Source organism: Rhamphochromis longiceps, linkage group LG12 (genome assembly GCF_057381845.1).
Source record: "Rhamphochromis longiceps isolate RC_006_pf linkage group LG12, R_longiceps_female_GT1.1, whole genome shotgun sequence".
Taxonomy (NCBI): domain Eukaryota; kingdom Metazoa; phylum Chordata; class Actinopteri; order Cichliformes; family Cichlidae; genus Rhamphochromis; species Rhamphochromis longiceps.
This window is the reverse complement of record NC_140568.1, coordinates 41,502,325-41,523,992: the sequence shown is the minus strand read 5'-3', so window position 1 is coordinate 41,523,992 and position 21,668 is coordinate 41,502,325. Positions and strand designations below refer to the sequence as shown.

At 40.1% G+C, this 21,668-nt stretch overlaps 1 protein-coding gene and 2 non-coding genes across 3 annotated transcripts in view; 2 read left to right on the top strand and 1 right to left on the bottom strand.

Moving 5' to 3' along the window:
* Positions 1 to 6,350, bottom strand: part of LOC146658012 (stromelysin-3-like) — a 35,004-nt gene extending 28,654 nt beyond the window's left edge. The window contains exon 1 of the mRNA XM_085426402.1: positions 6,034 to 6,350. Within this exon, the coding sequence (XP_085282528.1) occupies positions 6,034 to 6,150 (117 nt within the window). The 5' untranslated portion in view covers positions 6,151 to 6,350. The remainder of the gene's footprint in view (positions 1 to 6,033) is intronic.
* Positions 6,351 to 16,020: 9,670 nt separating this feature from the next.
* trnac-gca (transfer RNA cysteine (anticodon GCA)) lies at positions 16,021 to 16,092 on the top strand. The gene has a single exon. It is a non-coding gene; the product is annotated as a tRNA-Cys (tRNA).
* Positions 16,093 to 18,230: 2,138 nt separating this feature from the next.
* trnac-gca (transfer RNA cysteine (anticodon GCA)) lies at positions 18,231 to 18,302 on the top strand. Its single transcript has one exon. It is a non-coding gene; the product is annotated as a tRNA-Cys (tRNA).
* Positions 18,303 to 21,668: the final 3,366 nt, after the last annotated feature.

Below are 21,668 nucleotides of genomic sequence, written 5' to 3'. Positions count from 1 at the left end.
AGCTGGCTTTTCTTTAAGGTTACTGTGGTGTGATTTGCTATTCGGCTTTTAGAGAAAAGTAAACGACACAAGTAAGACGTGCCAGAGTTAAAGTGAGGACATCAGGTACAAGGCTTCAACATCTGGACTATAGTTTGAACAGGATTTCTTTCCAGAGAAGGGAAAAATCCTGCAGCAAGGCACCAAACTTCCTGTTTAAAGGGGGTTCTTCTGCCCCGCTGTTGCCAAGTGCATGCACACTGGCTGTTGCTGATCTTGCTCTGATACTGTTTCTAACTTTTGTTGTGTAAATAAATTTTAACTGAGCATTGCTGTAAGCTACAGAAACACCTCACACGTACGGCAAAGAAGGGCCAAACACAACATGTGTGCAGTCTAACTGAACTTAAACGATAACATTAAAGAGTCCTGGATGTCCAATAAGCAGTGGCCTTTTCAGTAGCTATGCTATGCTACCTGAATTCTTTTCCTTACCTGTTTCTGAGCTGCTGTGGGTTAAAAATCTTTAAAATCTTTGTTATGCCTTTCAGCCTTCAATCTTCTCCTCCTCTTTTCTAGCTAGATGCTACTACTACTGCTCTGCAAGCTTCTATAATTTGGCTCATAGACAGTAGAAAAGATGCACGTAGCCTACAGACCTGAAAAGTGAAGCCAATAGGGAAGGGCATGACAACTTTTTTACCAGCCAGCGGGGGGCATCACCTTTCATTGAGACATGACTCCAGCTCATGTGATCCATGAGCTCTGTAAACTCTTCCCTGACGACTGTGGTCACTTTTTTTGCCATTTCACAAATCACAAATTATTAGCCAATGAGCATGTGCAGTGCTCTGTTTCTCGCCCCTCGCTCATCACATCTGGTTTCAAAACACCAAGATGGCGACTGCAAAAATGCTGTGCTCAAGGCTTCACAATTACAGAACTTCACCACCGACTGATGTTCAGCCTGCATCAGTCACGACTACTTAGTGTACGGTTCTAACAGAACAAACAGCAAATCTGGCACCAGAAGGTGTTTAACTCTTGAGAAGAACGTATGCGCTGTGTCTAACAGATGTGATTGATTGGTCACGTTCCTACCACAGATTAATCAGGCTCAAGTTTTATTGGGGACTGGACCAGTAAAATCCAAATATTGTTCAACAGATTGGTTTTTACAGTAACGCAGTTTGAGCTTTAGCACCAACCTGAAACGCTGCATGCCAATACTAACAAGTGGGTGACATCACTATATACAGTCGCTATATATACTTTTATATGTAGGCTATGCACTCATAACCTTTTTGGGTGCATGAGCAGTGCTGCTCGAACTGTGTAAATTGAGTTTTCAGTTGTTCTTTATTTAGTTTAAGACAACAAAACAACAGGTGAGACCTGCTCCTAAAACACCTGAGACAGAAATCCATAAATCCATCTTAGAGTCTTAAAGACTTTATTATGAATACTTTATAAGTGAGAATCAACAGATTTTTCCCACATTACAATATTATTGCAACGCTTCCCTCTCGGTGACATATTATTGTGATTTTTAATATATTCTCACATGCTGAGTGCATTATGGTGAATTACTGCTTAATCACATTTTTTCAACTGCAAATTATGTCCTCAAAGTAAAACTTTGTCTTTATCTGTTTTATCTAATGAGATAAAGTTATCAGATTTCAGTTATTGTTTTCACTAACACCTAAAGACTAAAGATGGAGTCTGTCTGATATCAGTCTGTGATTACATTATTTTTTGATGCCTCGCTGAATTTGTAGATTTCCTCACTTAGAAACAAATAAATAATCTCTAATTTCATTTAGTTCTAGTTTATTTTGAACCAAGACGAACAAAATATCAACCAAAAATCCATAAATAACACATTATATAAAAGTTCTGAACTGATTTGGGTGTCATTTTGTGACATACGTATTTGATGCCCTAGAATTCAGCCAGAACTCCGACTCCCAGAATTCTGTGTTGGAGGTTTTTCTGTTGAGCCGATTTAATGTAGATTTGCTAACATTAACTCATAAATTTGATGAATGAAATGAACCCTGTTATTCATAGTAATCCCAGAATATTTTAATAAAATAATGATAATTGGTGTTCCTGTATTGCCACTCAAAATATCACGATACCATTGCTATATCGATTTTTTCCCCCAACCCTTTCCATAAAATGTTTGCCTCAAGGCACGCTGCTTAGGTTACAGCCTCGATGTCATCCAGCTTTCTTGCATCTACACTTGCATCTAACCAGAAACTGCTGCAGGTGGGCAACTGGTTCATGTGCCGCTATGACGAGCTCACCAAGGCTGCAAAGTGAAACTACCTCCTGCAGCAACAGTCCAAGAGTATGAAGTCTGATCTTGTGTGTGCACACCTACTGCCCCACTACAGACACAAATACAGTGTAATTCTCTGGGAGACATTGCATTCAGTCAGTAGAGTAACCTGAACTGGAAATATAAAGGTCTGATACCCTCCACCTCCTCTCACCTTATCAGTAAAGGATTCAGAATGAGGCTCCTCCTCTTAAATAACAAGTTTTTAAGTGTATCCCCTTCCTGTGGTGTCTCATTCGACAATTTCAGCCCGCTGCAGCTGTGACCCAGATCCGCTTGATGGGAACCTAGGCTGGCTCTGATGTCACCATTGCTCTCACGGTTCCCCGGCCAATCCCTTTGCTTGAATGGCATCAACGTGATGGAAAAAAACAGACCGGGAAAACCAAGGGGCACTCCGGTTTTGCTGACAAAAGCGAAATGCAAACAGTTAGCTCTTACGGCCCCCTTACCCCAGAGAAAACAGGCGCTATGTATCCCACTGCCCTGAATGCCACAGACACACGGGCCTGCCCGGGCTTGTGTGATCGCTCACTCTGTTGTCAAAAAACAGAGAAAGACAGAAAAAAAGTGACAACACTGCAGATTACAGTTTCCCATGAAATGACCAGGAGTCATAAAACCATTTTCGCCACAGGTGCAACATAGTTCTGACAATGTGTTGCTAGTATAGCAATATTTCTTCACACCGTGACAATGTGTCATAACAACACTGCAGTGATCTGATGTCTGATTACTTTAAATTAAAAAAGAGGAAAGAATTGAAAGAATGTGGAAAACAATATGTGAAATTATTCAAAACAATGGAAGCACAACAGCAGGTTAACATGTCAGGCTGCGATCAGCTGACCAATGCTGCTAGCTCAATATTCACTGCTCTTTGTGGATTTAGCCAGCTATACTTTACTCTGACTACCACCAGTGGGCAACGGGTGAAGTGTTTTGCCCAAGCACAATGACCGAGCTTGTCCAACCCAGGGCTTGAACCGGCAACCTTCGGATTACAAGGCGAATTAGCAGTAACACGCAGTCAGTAACAAAGATATGCATAACCCAGACCCAGACCCCACACTTTGAGCTGTAATTGGGTCCTGCTGAACCGTCCTCTTTACATCATCCTAAATGTCTCCTGTAATTCAGTGGGAGAAAAGTGTGGCTAAAGAACTTGCCTCTACCAGTGAGAGGAAGTTACCATAAAGTAGAACAGACATCAGATCATGGATAGCTCTTCTGTCTTAGACAATACTGCTCCACTGCTTAAATAAAAAATCTTGTTTACTATTAAGAAAACTAGAAAAGAAATACTGGGTATCTTCTATTATTGTAAGCAGATTCATGTTATCTTAATTTTTCACTTGAATTCTTGATTTTTGCTGCACCCTAAACAGCCATTAGAAAGTTACTTCTTGCTTTAACTTAAAATATTGAATGTTGAAAATGCTTAAAGATTATATGACTGTTTAGACTAGTTTCCAGTTGTGTAGCAATGAACGTATTCTGTCTGCTCGTTGCAAAAAGTACTCAGACTGTATAGAAATCGATGAAGAATTGGACCCTACTCTTTACTTGCTGATGGTATTTGCTGATATCGCTGTTAGTATTTGTGACAGCTGAAAAAGGAAAGTTTTATGTAAAAAAAAAAAAGAGCCGGGAGAAACACCATTCAAACATATAATGAGCTGATGTTGCATAGTTTGTCCACCAGAGGGCACTCTGCAACTTCCCTGTGTTTGGACTAGCACAAACACAGTAACCAGCTGCCCTAAGCCGAGTCAGGCAGAGTGTTAATGGGTAATCTTGTTGTAAAAATAAAACATTATTTTTAAGCTGCATTGTCATATAATTTCATTTATTTAATTCTTAAATAACTACACATAACAGATATGAGTGAAATCTGTTTATGTTGTGCGTGCCTGAAAAATATCACTTCCTGGTAATAAATAAAAGGCCCTCATTCCAGGATAAATATTAGGGAGAGGACGTGCTACCAGTGTAGTTATCAAGAGCTCAGTCGGAGTTACAGGCAATTGGAAACCAATGACAACATATTTATAAATGCTGTATTCCAACCATACCAGTAAATCATGCCAGGGCAGCAGTCACTGGCACGAGTCCTGAAGACTCGTACAACAAAGTGTATGAACCTGCTACCAAACTAGCTTGCTGTTATGGTAGACCAGTCCTGGCATGTTCTCACCTGATCAAGGACCTGGTGTTAGCTTGGATTAAGACCTTTACAGGAATAGCTTTCCCTGCTTTAAAGTTCAAAACTCGCCATTGCATTTCTCATGAAACAATTGGTTGTTATTTCCCAGCTGACAGATACACTTGCCTTAAAGTATTCTTATTTCTCTGGAAATCTCTTGTCAGGAAATCTTTACATCTTGTGCTGTGCAACTTTTGTCCAAATTGCACTGTGTGTAAAACATAATGCACATTATTTACTCTACACATCTGAAAATAGGTTAAAAAATTCTTGTTAACTTGTAATCAGCAGAATGTAATCATTATTCCGGGTAAGGATTACGTTCTTCTCTGTAACTGCATATGCGAGCTGCCAGATTGTTTTGATAAAATGCGTTTTTGCTGTATACCTATAAACAGTACATTCCTTAGAACAAGCATCCGTGTTAAACAGGCCTTCACTGAGTAAATAACAGTTAAATAATCTAGAAAGGAGTCACGTGATGCAGGAGGAGCCGTGTAAATAAAAACACGGATTAAAGGAGTAGTAAACATAGCTGAATCTTAAATTACAATGCTAGAATAAATAGTTACATTAAACAACACTGCAGCATGTGGTCAAGTCCCCCATAATGGCAACAGACCAAACAACTGCTAAATTAGAAAAGCCACCACAGCACATGACAATGACAGAAAGACGCCATCATGCCGGGGCCATATGGAGGACCCCTCACTTTTATGGTGTTGTTGACAAAATGCCTTTAAGAGCTGTTATTACAGCTTCCTGCCCTGCAGACAGACTGCAGGAACCCTGCAACCTTTATTTTCTCTCTCCCTCCTCCCAAACCATCAGATCCTCATTACATCTGAGTCAAAACCAAAACACTCTGCTGTCACCCTGCGTGCATGCAATGCAGAAGACGTCAGGTTTGGCTGCAGTCACGCTCGTGGATGCTGCTGCTGAGCAGACAAAAAGTAAACAGTGATGATAGTAATTTCTTCAAAGTAAGAGCAGCTCTCGGGCTAATTACAGTGACAGGTCAACTGCTGTGCGCCCCTAAAATAGCCATTTTCTTAATTACAACACAAAGGTCATTGGTCGTGATGATTGAAAGCCACGCGCGTGCACGTGCGAGCACTTTTGCAGCTGGAGAAACACGTAAGAAAACCTGGAAGTAATTTCAAGTCAAGCCGTTTTTATGCAACAATTAATAGCGTGTTTATTCTGGAGCAGACTCTAAAGTCTGCACGGTAAAGCGGGCTATTGTGCACGACTGTGTGCACATGTGTCCGTGTGTGTTTTAGGGGGCGTTGGGGCCGATTGTAGCAGCAGAAAGAATGAAGAAAGCAAACACTGCACAGTCCTTCAAAATGAAAAGCAACAAGTCATGTTTGATACGTGCAACAGTGTCAGAGCTGAACCACTCATTCAAAGTTTACAAACTTCTGCAAAAGCACGGATGCTTCGACTCGGCGACAAGTTACAAAAATGGGGAAAAAACAGGCGTGCTCCAACTCACCGGTGCCTCTTTGTACCTGCTGGACCCCCGCGCTGGAAGACAAAGCATGACCTGTAAGTACTGCAGCGCAAAAACACAGCAGCACACGACCAGAGAAGTCCGCATCATTGCAGCCATCGGAGCCGTGGTGGTGGTGCACAGGAGAGCTGTTTTGCGCAGTGCAGAGCCCGGAGTCACACCGCTGCAGGATCTGGGGCAACTTATATAGACAGATTTCTTTGTTCTCAGTTTTTTTTCTCCAGATAGACTTTCTTTTTTTTCTTCTTCTTTTTTCTACAGCCCCGGGCTGATAATACCACCCGCTACCATGTGACTCGTAACCCTTTCACTGCCACGCCTGTCAACGCAAAACAGATGATGTTGATGGCTTTGGGATTTTCACCCACCTGTTATTTTTTATTTATTTATTTCAGAGACAAGATTAAGTTTAACCCAGGATTAAGTTTAAGTGGGGAAAGTGCATGAACTATAAACTCAAACACATGTACAGCGGAACTATTCAGTACTTTTAGAAAAAATGCAATGCGATTATTCTGAAAACAAGATGAAATAAGAGTGAGTGGGAGAATTTTTTTTAAAACTTAATTTCCATAATCACGCAGGTAGCATGTAATCGGCTCTGTCTGTCTGTTTGTTTGTTCGCAGTTAACACTTTTCAAGATATCATTTTTAAATTCTGTGTGATGGTAAAAACCAAAAACAGCCAGAGCTGATTTATTCTTCCTGAAAATATGTTCAAGGTCAAAGTCAAAGTGATCTACAGCAAATGTGAAAATTAATAATCCCACTTTTTAAACATTATCCTCAAACTTCACATCAGTATACTATTGAGTCATATACCATATGGAGAAAACTGTACAGCACACTTTTTATTAAAAAAAAAAAAAAAGACCTACAAGATCACACTGGCGCCATAAAGTTGGCAAATTCACACAATGCATGAATGTATCTTCAAACCTCATTTACGTTACAGCTTATAGAACCAAAGTTTTCAGCCAATTTGGCTCCGACCATATGTGCAAAGATAATAAAATAAAAACATTTCAATATGTAATTCTTCAGTGTCACAGGTCAAAGGTCAGGGTCAGGTGAATTAGGAAAAAGCTTTAGTTTCCATTGGATGATGCCCTAAATGTAACGCAATAGATTATGTTGATGTCATTGGGCGACGTAAGCATTTTCTTTGTTTGAGATCTGTAGAATCTGATTTTTCAACACATAAATGTATGAATTCACAATAACACACAAAGATTAATACACTACTAGATTTCCGTAGTACCAATCCTGACATCAGCACTAATAATCTATAAAAACTGTTGATATCATCGCATTGTAATAAAAAAAAGGCTGACATCAGCATGTTGTAATAAGAATATCATAAAACATCAGAGTTTTAGGATTGTGTTTGGCCTTCTGATGGAATGTAATGGTATCACATGCAAAGCAGGTGTGATTTAAACTTTTTGTGTTGCCTGACACCAAACCCCCTTTTCTTGGTAACATTATGGGTGATTGTGCCAGCACATTATTGTGTTAGGTTAGGGTAAGCACTTATACAATGACATAATTCTGAGTGCATCATTAAGAAATAAGACTCTGAGTTCATTTCCAATAAGTGTTATTACTAAAGATTTAAAACCTGTAAATCAGGGTGTCCTTACTTTCACAAAATTCCCTTATTGTTGGAAGTGGCTGCAGTGGAACTGCTGCCAATCTCACCTCTGACTGTCATGTCATGGAAACGTTATTACTACATTAGCTACAAACACCTGGAAGGGGTCCAGCCAGAACTCTAGAAGCTTCAGGTGGGTTTAGTGGGTCACTGGTGAGGACTGGACCTCAAAGTTTGTAACATTTAACTAAACAAATGAAAACTTTGTGTCTGTACATGGTTTTTAATACTCTATTAAAGCGTAACATGTCTAAAAGTAGACTTGTAAGTGATAACACTGGACCTATATGACCTTTATAGATGAGTGATGTACCCCAAGGAAGAGAGGTTATCCAGAGATTCCACTGGATTCAGTGTAGAGTCTGTAAACATATATAACTGAGTCATTTTAATTGTAATAAAGCTTAAAGTTGTGTATGAATAAGGACAGGCCTCCTTTGATTGACTGGTGTGCCAAAAGATATAACTGATAGATGTCTGCTTTTACACACCTCTGATTATTTGAGCTGGTTTTCTGTCCACTGTTTCAAGGTTGTGAACACTGCTGCAGTCTATCCTGGCTGCCATGGGGCAAGAGGCGGGTCACCTGTCTGTCACAGCGCTAACACATTGAGAAAGACAAACATATGACCAGCTACGAATGGCCAATTAACCCAACATGCATGTAGTTGGACTGGGCGAGTGAACACAGGGAGGAGGTACAAACCCAACCTCTAGACTGCCACGTCGCCCGCTTTGGAGCATTTTAATGCAATTTTGTGACAACTAATATGAAATGATGTGTTTATTGTAATAAGAGCCCTGTTTGTGTGTGTGTGTGTGTGTGTGTGTGTGTGTGTGTGTGTGTGTGTGTGTGTGTGTGTGTGTGTGTGTGTGTGTGTGTGTAATTGAACAACTTAATAGCCAAATAATATCATATAGGCAGGTCAAAAAACATCAATTTAAGATAAGATAAGATAAGATAAGATAACCTTTATTAGTCCCACACGTGGGAAATTTGTTTTGTCACAGCAGGAAGTGGACAGTGCAAAAGTTATGTAGCAAAAATTAGAATACAATAAGAATAAATACAGTACACAACTGTACAGAATTGAATAAAATAAAATACTATATACAGTAGAATAAAATAAAATAAATATACAATAAGATAAAAATAGAATACAAATACAAATACTATATACAACTGAGTAAAAATACAATGATGACAGAAAGGATTATTGCACTTAGTATTATTGCATATGTATGGATGTGTGTGCTTGATCAGTTAAAGTCTTTATTATGGAGTCTGACAGCAGTGGGGAGGAAAGACCTGCGAAATCTCTCCGTCCCACACCGTGGGTGCCGCAGTCTCCCACTGAAGGAGCTGCTCAGTGCTGTCACAGTCTGCTGCATGGGTGGGAGACGTTGTCCATCAGGGATGACAGCTTAGCCGCCATTCTCCTGTCACTCACCACCTCCACTGGGTCCAGAGGGCATCCTAGAACAGAGCTGGCCCTTCGGATCACCCTGTTCAGTCTCTTCCTGTCCCCAGCAGAGATGCTGCCGCCCCAGCAGACCACGCCATAAAAGATAGCAGAAGCCACAACAGAGTCATAGAATTTCTTCAGGAGTGGGCCCTCCACTCCAAACGACCTGAGTCTCCGCAGCAGGTACAGCCTGCTCTGCCCTTTCCTGTAGAGGGCGTCTGAGTTATGAGTCCAGTCCAGTCTATTGTTCAGATGAACACCAAGGTACCTGTAGCTGTCCACAGCCTCAATGTCCATACCTTGGATGTTCAGTGGTTGCAGTGGAGAATGCTTGTGCCTGCGGAAGTCTACCACCAGCTCCTTGGTTTTACCGGGCGTTGATCTGGAGGTAGTTCAGCTGGCACCAGTCCACAAAGTCTTGGGTCAGACCTCTGTACTCCTTGTCGTCCCCATCAGTGATGAGGCCGACTATTGCAGAGTCATCAGAGAACTTCTGCAGGAAGCACTGGGTGGAATTGTGGGAGAAGTCTGCAGTGTAGATGGTGAAGATGGTCAATTTCATTGACTGCAAACTTTATTCCAAAACAGTTTTGTTTCATAAATGCAAACTAATTAAATTCATGCGTGCTTCACTTTAATGTAGCTAGCAGTAAAGCTCTAGCTAACAATTTACATAAAAAGCGTGCTTGCATGTGGTTTTCTCTCCTTGTGGTGTCATAGTTGACCCATCATTAATACATTGTTCATTACTACATTACAGCATTAAATATAACACTGATAGATTAATCCTATTAAATCCATTAATAGAATTTTGTATGAGTAATCTGAATTTGTAAAGTAATTAGTAACTGAAGTTACAGTGACCCCTGTCTAGGGCAGCCCTGTGACACCTGTGACAGCTGTGGCTCCAGCCCCCTGCAGCCATGAATTGGATAAGCTGTGAATGGATGGATGGAAATCGAAGTATTTTAGTTGCACAATTTAGCTTGTACTTGTTGTACTTTGTTACTTTCCAGTACTGCTAATATTTGCCCAATAGAGTTTGATGAAAGGACACTTAGTATGATAATACTTGACCTCTTAGGGAGGAGTATGAGTGAGGTGAAGTTTTTATAGCAATTCAAGGAGTGTGTGAGTGTGTGTGTTGACGCAAAAATACTCCCTTCGTGAGGAAAACCTCTTTGTGAGCCGGTGTGAGAACACTTCTGTAATTATAACCACTAATAGCGGTAAAGAATTTAGCAGTGCCTTTCTGTGTAATGACTGTCAGGTTTCTGAAGGCTATTTGAACGTGTAAAAGGGTTTCAATAAAATCTGATTGGCTGACAGGGAACTGCAAGCCCTGCACCACATCAGGCCTGTTATCTGCAAGTGTAATGACAGAGAAAAAGGAAAGGCTCTGTAAGAAAGTAACACTACTCATTTCTGGACAGGAGACTGTAATTAATGTTACTGCATGCAGATGAATTACGTAAACAGGCTGATTTAAAGCTTGCACTGGGCTGATGAGAGTATATATAGAGAGAACCACAGCACGACACGGTTGTTTTTGTCCACGGTGACAAATTAAACTGTAACTGACAGTTTAATTAATTAAACTGTAACATTTATTATGATTAAAAACAAACATTTGAAATTTCAAATCCTATAATGAATAACACCGAAGTCTTTCAATGTAAGAAACCTTTATTCTTTTGAGCATCACAAACTTTCAGGGGACACCCAAAAGTCCAGTTATTTTACAAAATAAATTTGTATTTTACGCACTCTATGCAGTCCGGCGATAAACATTGTGAATCCCAGGAGTTTGTAGAACCAAGTTCAGCAGTAAAAACTTGAAGTAAATATTTTATCGTTCTCTCACATCACTGAGGAGGAATTTTGGCCCACTATTCTTTGCTGCTTCAGTTCATTGAAGTTTCCACACATTCATTTATTCACAGCTCTCTTAAGGTCCTGCCAAAACCTTGATTGTGCCTTTGCAACATCTTCTTCTTTTCCTTTTCAGCCATTATGTTGTAGATTTGCTGCTGTGCTTGGGATCATTGCTCTGTTGCATTACCCAGTTTTAGCCAGGCTTTAACTGTCGGACAGCCTCGCATTTGTCTACAGAACACTTTGGTATCCAGACGAGATTAGACTCAAGCTGTCCGATCCTCACACCTCCACTACAGCTTGACAGTTGGTATGAGGTGTTTGTGCTTATATGCTGTGTTTGGTCTTCACTAAACAAAGCATATAAGTACTGTAAATTGTGTGCAAATGTAATTGGGACACAGTATGTGGTGCTTTTGGTCCAGATGAACAGAATCAACCTTTTAGGATTTACTTACCTGGATGATTGAGCACAGATCAAGACATTTATTTAGATGCAATTTTGCAAACCTAAGGTGCGCTGCCGTGGTCTGTTTAGTGAGAAGAGCCTTTCTTCTAACAACTCTTCCAAAAAATTCAGTCTTTTTCTTTTTGCACTATCACAAAGTTTAATATTTAACATGCAAACTGAGGCCTGTAGAGTCTGGGATGTAGCTGTTGGGTTTTCTGCAGTTTCTCTGAGTGCGGTCTGATCTTGGGGTGAATTTGCTGGGACGTCCACTTCTGGGAAGATTGTGGTGTTGTTGTAACATAGACTGGAAAGCTTCAGACAATCAAAAACTGTCTAAATGTTTACTTTTTAGAGGTAGTGAAACTTCAATTAGTCAGGTGTGTTTGATTAGCTCCAAATGGCTGATACTGTCCTACGTTTTTGTAGGAATGCTTTCCTGTGAAAATTTCTTTCTTCACATGACCGTAAATACCAGCAAGGCATAAAATGCTGGAAATATTTTTGACTCCCAGGCTTTCTAGTAAATAATATAACCACCAGCCTGTCACATGTGCCTGCAAAATGCTTTTCAAAATGACTAAAAACTTGGGGGGAAACATTAAACTGAATAGAAGTAATGAAAGGCTGTGTTGAAACATGAATTTCAAGGGTACAAATTGATGTCTTAGAGTAAGATGGGCTCTTTTCTCCCCACAACCACTTATTTAGAAAAAGTGCTTACGCTGCAAACCGGAGCTCAACTTTTGCTAATACGGTCACATGTTTTTACTCACTGGCACTTCATCAGCATGTGATATAAAGCCATGGTCGGAGATAACAAGCTTTTGACATGGAACTGATAAAATCTGTGGTGCCAAGAAATGCTTTGATAGGCAAAAACTGAAAAATATGTTATCTATTAAGTTCTGCCATCCACAGAAAGATGAAAATTGAAAAGGAAAAGAAAGATGGTTATTAAATTTAGATTTAAGTGACTAGAATGATGTATGGTTTCCCAGATATAAGCAGTGGATCAGCTTTCCTACTGGCTCATTTTAGCCCAGTAGCCCTTAAACAGGATTCCATGAAGCAAACGACCGAGATGGAGGAAGGTTAAAGAAACCATCATGTCTGCATGGAGAAGAGGATAAGATCTGGACAACTTAAAGCTCCTGTGGTGCTTTTAATATAAAGAACAACTTCACTTCTTGACCGAAACATTTCAGCCCCGATTGAGGCCATAAGCCCAAACACAAAGAAAAACCATTGTTTTTATAGTTCGGTGTCGCTGGTGCTTTAACTTATTCTATTTTTAAAAGTTTGCCAGTTTACTTGGACTTCAAAAGCTGCATATTTGTCTCCATCTATTACGACAGAACCAAACCAATGAGATAATTTTTGCCTCAGGCAGGCATCTGAGAGTTTGTAGCTGAACCTCAGATCTACTGCGTTTTGATCACGCTCCATATATTTTTATTGTGTTTGAAAGAAGAGTGTTCCTGATCTCCAGCAGGTCTGTTATTTCATTCTCTCCGTACTTTCCACAAATGTGTTATTGTCTAAAGTTAGCGCATACTTAAAACAGCTCTGGTAACTGTACATAAACCTGTGCTGAGCTAGCCAGTGTCACTGTGTGAATTACATGAATGAGCACTTCCCCACAGATGGTCCCAATACATTTTGCTCCTCTGTGTTTTATTTTTCTTTTTTACAAGTGGTGGCACTGCTCCAACACATGACAGCAGCTCTCAATTAAAAAAGAAATACGCCTCAAAATTAGGATCCAAGTCACTGCCAAGTCCAATAAATATGAACAGGAATCTGCTGGAGTGACACTGGTCAAAGGAAACAATGGAAACTTGGCGTTTCATTTAAAATGCTGATTAAGGTGCTGCAGAATGCTGATGCATGTAATTAGAAACACAGCCACCGGTAAAGGTTTAAATGCCAGCATCCAGGACTAAATGTTAACACAGGCTGCTTCAAGGTAGTTTTTCTAGTGGCTGCAGATGTGAGCCATGTGAGAGTGGCTGGACTCTGTTGTACTTGGATGGCATTACTGGTTAGTTCACTGTGTTACAAACAGTTGAAGATAAACAGAAGATGTGTCTTCATGAATTTGATAGTTGTCAAACTTTTTGAAAGAGCCAGCTGATATATTTCAGTACACACCAGTGTGCACAGAAAAGCTTCTGTCCTCTTGCATCTCATCTTTGTTTTCTTTTTATTGTTTTCTTGAAATCCAGAAAACCGTCTTCCTGGCTCTGTTCAGAACCTTCCCAAGTGGTTCCTATGTGTCTCATTTCTTTGCTTAACACTGCCGTCTGAAAAAATGTTTTCCCTTTTAATGATAGGTCATTAGTCATCTGCGCAAAAAGAAATTGGTTCTATTGATGCATCTGTCTATCCATCCATTCATCCATTCATTTATCCAGGTCTAAGTCATGGGAGCAACAATCTAAGAAAAGATGGCCAGACCTCTCGTGAGTGGACATGCCTGAAACGCCTCACCCATGAACCATCCCAGTCCGAGGGCTCACAGTTCTATCTGACAGAAAGTTTCTAAGGATTATTGCAGGGAAATTAATTCAAAGTAGTGACACATAAAAATCATTTATAATTTTGTCTGGTTGGATGTTGAAACCGTAACACACTGTGACAAAATCCAGTGATGCGCTTCATGAGTCACCAAACCAGTCCACCTCTGAATCCTCAGATTTATTTTCAGATTTGTACTTTTAATCAGTTTTTACTTCTAGTCGTCTTTTTTAACAGTTTTCAGTTCATTTTATTTTCAGATTCCACACTAAGTCGACTTGTTCCAGTTCTAACTTAAAAAGGTTTTTATCATTGTGCTTTTTGTATTTTCTCCTCTAAAACAGGGATAATTTAATAGGTTCTAAGTGTGAGTATTACAGTGGACGTAATTTGTGAGGCAGTTAGGACAGAGATATGTAGGCATTACAACACACCCAACCCACCAGTGTCTCCTTGCTTTGCTTACTTTCTGCTAGAAATGAAACACAAACCAAGACATTTTTTGTAAAATTTGAATTTATTTTGATCCATGTACAGTATATAAGCTTTTTTTTTTTAAAGTAACAGAAATCTGCTAAATTCAGTAAAGTTCAGCTTTTTTTCTACTAAGATCTACTTTACCAGTTAACGTCCACATTATGAACCTGTGGTTAAGTTAACCTACTTATTTCTCATTCAGCATTTTAGGTTAAACACGTCACATCCACATTAAGGAAAACAACATCCACGATCATGCTTTTAAATATTTGACACACATAACAATCATCACAGCCTAACAGCTGCACGTTGGTTCCGGGCTTATGTCCAATCCTTATTTATGCCATCTCTTTGTAAAGGTGAAGTCAAGCCCAGGATGTTTTCAGATGAAAAGGTTCCCATCTGGTCCTGACCCAGCAGCTGGTGCCTTTTGAACGGAGGCTTCAATCTGTTTATTATCACACGCTCTGATTATGCTGATGGAGCTCCGTGTTTTTCCTTTTGGTAAAAATGCAAAAACCATAAAAAATAGACACACAAACAATTGTGCAGCGTGACATGCCAGTGACATAATGCTGAGCTGTTGTTTGCATGTGTGCGATGGTTGTTGTTCCCTTATCACATCTGCCTGAACACAAATACATATTTGAAGGGTTTTTGTATGTTACAGCATAAAAAGACCCAGCAGCCAGTTTGTCACCGCCCCTCTAAAGCGTAACAGTGAAAATCTATGGACGTTTTTCTTGATCTTAGGGTGTTTTTCTTGGCTTACTGGAGTGTTTACTGGTTACTGGCAGGAAAGCTCAGCCTCCACTGCAGAATAAAAAGAGGACAAGGATGCTGTTTTCCCAGCTGCTATCAGTAGCTTTCCTCGGGTAAATGGAGTGGGGGATGGTAGATTACCTGGACTAACTATGGAAACTGTACTTGGCAAAAGAAAGAGCCCCATTGTCAGTGAAGGCAGAGGCGGATAGTGATAGAAACCAAGAATAAACACACACAGTAGATAAAAAGGTATAAAAAGTTCTGAAAAGTGGATGTGTGGAAGGTCTTACTAAATATCGCATGGTGATCATTTTGTAAATTATATAAATAATCCCATTAGATTCAAAATGTGTGATAAACCTTCAAAAAACAGGTGAACGAGGGTACGTCTTGGGGCAAATCTACATTTTGATTGACAAGTTGTTTGTAAGCTTACAGTGTTGCTAAGTTTCTCACTGGGATTTGTTGGATCAGCCTATAAGTTGAATTGAAAGGTTCATAAACCAGTGGGTGATGTGACGGGCACTAGGCCTAACTTTTCATGCAGTTTTTGTACAGGTGGGTTCTGGGAACGAGGGATATAGCTCAGGGTTTGGTGTCTAACTGCAGCGTAGGAGGTCTCTATGCTAATTCAACTGTAACTATGATGGGATGTGTTGCGAGGGCTTTTGATGCACACTTCCATCAAGTTGAGTGATCACCTTTACCCTTCTGTTAATAAACTGCGAACCTGATGCTAAGTTTTTCAGTGCCTTCAGGCAGCTGGGGGTATAGCTCAGTGGTAGAGCAATTGACTGCAGATCAATAGGTCTCTGGTTCAAATCCAGATGCCCCCTGAGTGTTTGTTTGTTGCAAGGATGAGGTATTTTGTCAGGGCTCATGAAACACTCCCCCTGGAACAGGTGATGATAGTGTAGCACTCAAGAGCAAAGTGGCACTTCAATTAAAAGAAAAATAAATTATGCCTTATAACTTTTTAATCTAAAAACTGAGCTGATGGAGGGGAGAGGAAGAAGTTGCGCAATGACACCTTGAAGCAGCAGTGCGTAGGTTTTAGTGGCAGCTAGTGGAGAAGTTGCAGATTGCATCCACATGGTAACCACGGGGCTGAAAAATAAAGTTGGTGTGGAACCAGCAAAGAATTGCAGTTTTTCTAATGTGCACTTGAGACTGTCGCCAAAAACAAGGCCCCTTCAACCTTTTAGTAGAAATAAGCATGGCAAAAAAGATTATCTTTCATTGGTTTATGGCCATTTCCTCCTTCACAACAACTGCAGAGAAGGGTGAATTTATTTCATCCAAAAGGCTCAAATTTAGGAGCATAGGAGGTCATATAATCTCTGTTAATTATCTTATGAATATTTTGACCTGCTGTGGCGTTTGTTTTCTTCAGAGTGAGATTCTAGCATTAATGTCACTAATAAAATACTATCTGGTAGAGCTGAAGTTAATGCATGAGGTAGGATGCCACTCATGTTTCCAAAACCAATGGTTTACATCAAGGTGATTGCGTCCATCTTTTATAGATGTATGTGACAGCAGCCAGGACCGAGAAGTAAGCTTGTGTCTCCTCTCTGAAGCTCACAGGCGACTGACAAAATCAAAGCTTCATCAACACTGATCTGTGACTGCACTCAGACTACTTCTTTGCAACAGCCAATTTAAAATAGCATAGAGCAGCGAGTCGCATTATACAAGCAGGCGATGCTTGTGAAATGATTCAGGGCTTTGATTTGTCTTGACTTGACAGTCTTGAAACCCCAAACTTGGAAACTCGCTGCTAAGAACCTTTTGAACTTGGGTAACTGTGTGTGTGTTCCTGCATGCCACATTAGACTCAGTGAGTTGAGAAAACTCTTCCTGTTGGTTTCAGGTGATTGAAGGGAAGCAGGGTGTGACATTATGCACCAGTGCTGTTTCCTTCACGGCTACTGAAAGTTTGATCTTACATTTTGGAAACTATTTCCTGTATTTTAGGTAAATTAAGCGCAGCTCACGAACTCCCCTGAAGGTGTAAAATGAGCTGTGATGCCTGCAGCTATGCAAATGTCACAGATAGCAAATCATGAAGGAACATTTCAGCTGTGTGATAACTCAAACAGGCTCCAAAAGGATCCTTTAAAGGTTGATCGTATTCTGTTCTTCTTATCGTCTCCGTATCCCGAACCAACAGTGGCTCTATTCATACTGAGGTTGTGAGCTTCATTTTATCCAGACTTTATCCCACGTCACTCAAACACATGGCGTCTCCCTCGAACTTTAAATAGTGTTTTAGCCCTGCAGCCACTCAAACACCTTGTAGATCAGACAAAACAACACCAAAGGCGAAACGTTTCAAGATGCTGCGCTCAGCACAACAAGCTATCCAAACTTCAATCTTTTAATTAAACACTTTTGCACGTTTAACAATGTTCTATAAATATGTCCCACAAAGTGACTTCTTTTACAGTCATGTCTTCAAACACATATTTATGGGAAAGTCCCCTCATTTTGCTTTACTTTTAATATAATTCAAGCAATTTTTTGTTTTTATTACAGTTTATTGGACCTAATGTTGTCTTACCTATCCGTGTTTTTATTTTGTAGCTTCTGTAAAGCATTTCATGATGTGGATTTACAAAAGTACTATATAAATACAATCATCTGGTGGGTGTGCCCTAGTAAGTACACCTTCCTAGTACCTTGTTGGATCCCCTTTTGCTGTCAGTGCTGCCTTTATTCTTTGTGGCACAGAGAGAACAAGGTGCTGGAAACATTCTTTGACGATATCTGCAGAGTGTGGGAGGTCTCTGGTTCCCCTGCTCAAGAATTAAATACAGAAACGTGACAAGTTAAAGGAAAAACGTGGCTACAGTCAAGCAATCTGCTGTGCTGTGTTTGCATTTTGCTATTGTGGAATTGGGTCTACTTGTCAGTTTAATTGAAAAGTTCATAAACCAGTGGGTGGTGTTATGCAGGCAAAAGCCCAGAATGTGGGGGTATAGCTCAGGGGTAGAGCATTTGACTGCAGATCAAGAGGTCTCTGGTTCAAATCCAGGTGCCCCCTTCTATTTTCACTGTTACTAATATACACAGGCCAGAAATTGTACTCAAGTGATAGTAGCACTACCTCGACGTAGTTTTTACTCAAGTAAAAAGTAGCCATCCAAGAAATTACTCAACTAAGAGTTAAAAAGTATTGGGTGAAAAAGGCTACTTGAGTACTGAGTAACTGATCACAACATCTGATTTAATGTTTAAAAATGAGATATTCAGACAGACAAAAATATGTAGTTTAATACTGAAACGCAAAATGAAAATACTACAGATAAATAAGATGATTACAAATTAATAAATCTCAGCAGAGGAAACACTTTTCCAAATCATTATGAAACTAATATTTAGAGAAGGTAATATAAATATATGTTAGAATAGAGTAAAGTACTTCAAGTGACAATACATGGTGATACTTTACTTCTCCAAAGGGCACGACAGGCTCAGCAGATAGAATAACATTAAAACACTGTAGGTTTGAGTCTGTGTCTCATGCATTTATGGTTAAAATGTGTTTATTATTCTATAGAGTAGCAAGAATCTTTTCCCAAGTAAGAGTAGTGAGACTTCATAAAAGTCATTTTTTCTCAAAAAGTTACTCAAGTAAGTGTAACTGAGTAAATGTAAAATGTAAATAGTTGCTACCCACCTCTGCTAATATACAATCAGCACATGCTTCCGTCAAGATGCAGTGAACGAGCACCTAGCCTTCTGATAATAGAGTCAAATTCTGTCATTCAGGATGACAGAGCCCACATCCGTGTAGGCTCTTGATTTTCAAACATATTCTGTGCCCCAGAGAAGAAAGACCACACAGAGATAATGTAAGACAACGACTGTATGATGAGATAGGTGAGATTGAAGCTGGATACCACTGCGTTCAGAACGCAATGTTTGGTAAATTATGATACGCTTTAGGGCAGACCTAAATTGCGATTGAGAAGTTGCTGATAAGCTCACAGTGGTGCTCAGTGGGTCTGCTTGTCAGGTAAATTGAGATATTCACAAACCAGCAGGTGACATAATGGGCACAGTCTGTCTCTTATACAGTGTTTTGTTTTCAAAGTGGCTTGAAGGAGAGAGGGAGTATAGCTCAGTGGGAGAGATTTGACTTCAGATCCAAAGATCGCTGGATTAAATCCAGATTCCCCTCCTGCTAGTTTCCCTGCTGCTCACATGGGTATCAGCGCATCCCTTTTCTTAAACACAGGCGTGCTGTGGGGGACCGTCCCAGCTGACACAGGATGAGAAGCTGCAAACACTCTTTAGCTCATCAGTCGGACCTCTGGAACAGACAAAAGACCTCCTTTGTGCATTATGCCCAACATCCACCTATCTGTCTGTCTCTTCTGTCTCCATCAGTCTCTCTGATGGAGACATTTAGTGAAAATGCTTTAAAAAACTGTGATTCCTTGTCTTGGTTCTTGTTGGAAGTCGATGAACAAGGGTTGTTTTAAATTGTGAATCATGCAAAACTGCTTGAATCCAGCAGGCTGGTGCTGGAGTCTACAAGGTCCCTCCTAAGGAGCTTCATTAAAACATTTCATGGCTGTTTGGTGCTTTAGGGTGGTTTGGTAGTTAGATAAATTGTTGGGTCACAGCTTTAGCTCATGTGTCCATCAACTTCCACATGCTCTCGAGCTGAACACTGAGCTATTATTCTGCAGAGTATAAATCCTGGTCATGGACAGAAAAGTCGCCTCTCTTTTACAGCAACATGCGGGTGTAGAGCTCTGACATGTGATATATGAGGTAGAGCTGCAGCATCTACTGGCTTTAGATTTATATCTATCTGCTGACCCGCTTATAAAGGTCTTCTCAGATCAACTCTTCCACATTGGAGGCATACTCTACCCGTCATTCTTAATGAAGTCAAATCATCCGCTTCCTGTCGCTATGACGCTTCCTGTTAAAAGTCCCTGAACAAAGTTTAGCCGCTGCCTGAGAAATCCATCTTTCATGTGGCTGGTTATAGGTCCGTGTCAGCCGCACTTCTCAAAACAAAGAGCACATGTGTCCATTTAATGCAAACCAGACCGTGGACTGACTGGGCGGAGAGCTATGAAAAATTGCTCTGAAGGGGGCTAGAGAGGACGCGGTGGGGGTTATTAGTGGGTTCGAAGGCATTAAGCCTCGTTCCCTCGTTTTGGCGTGACCCCGGCCGACCCGTGGCAGCCCTCGCCACAACAAAAGGGCCAAAGAGGTGAAAGCAGAAAGGAAGGAGATCAAAACGGGGAGAGTAAAGTGTTCTGCTGCTGCTAATCTTTGATTTCCATTTAAGGATGTTTGGTTTCAGCATCCTTTGCAGTCAAATAATGGGTTTTCCCATTATAAGTTTACATCAGCAAATGTCAGTTTCCTGTAATTTCTGGGATGAAAAAGAAGTTTGAGCTTGTGGGTGTTCAAGACCTTTGATTGCTAGAATGATTGAAATCTGCAGTGGATCTAAGCAAGGCCACACAGTTGAATTAAACCTTACTTTCCTTTGGAAGTGGCGTTATAGTGGCTCTTTTGGTAAAAGTACTAATGCTAGTAAATGGTGACTCAACTGGTTTTGACTACAACTTCTTTACTCTACTGCAACACTTCATACAACTTGTTCCACTCAACTATTCACACAAGAAATTTTGTACACCTAAGTGTTTTTGATCTAACATTCACACTTGGACAAATGAGTCAGGAGCAACTTGGGGTTCGGTGTCTTGCCCGAGGATACGCTGGCATGCCAGGGATTGAACCACCAACCCTCCAAGTAATGGATGCCCTCCTCTACTTCCTCATCTTCAGCAGGTTTAGCTTCCAGTGAAGCATATACAAAACAACAACAAAACTATATGTTTTTTAACTTTTTGAAAACATTCTGACCTCAGAGTCCCATTTCAATACTTTCACAACACTTCTCTATTTTTATTTTTTACTTTTATTGACTTCTTTGTGAAAATATGTTTGATTGTTCTGCGATGTGTTTGCTTTTTATTTATCAGATTTGTTATTTTCAGGAACAGACTGTGTTTGTGTTTGTTTTAAAAATAAAACACGTTTCACAACAGAAGTGATGCTTTTCAGTTTGACACTTCAAAGAAGGCCTTTTGTAGACGGCTCAGTTTATCAACCGCTTCATTCTTTCTTTCTTTCTTTCTTTCTTTCTTTCTTTCTTTCTTTCTTTCTTTCTTTCTTTCTTTCTTTCTTTCTTTCTTTCTTTCTTTCTTTCTTTCTTTCGCTGAAGTGTTGAACTTGTAAACCAATGTTACAATGAACGTTAACAAATGTTCAGCTTTAGGTGTTTTTTAAAAATGAAAATTCCTCTCAAATTATCAAAATGCACACAGGAAGGTTGTTGGTAAGTAACTCTTAAAACCTGGTGAGTTTGAGAGTAAAA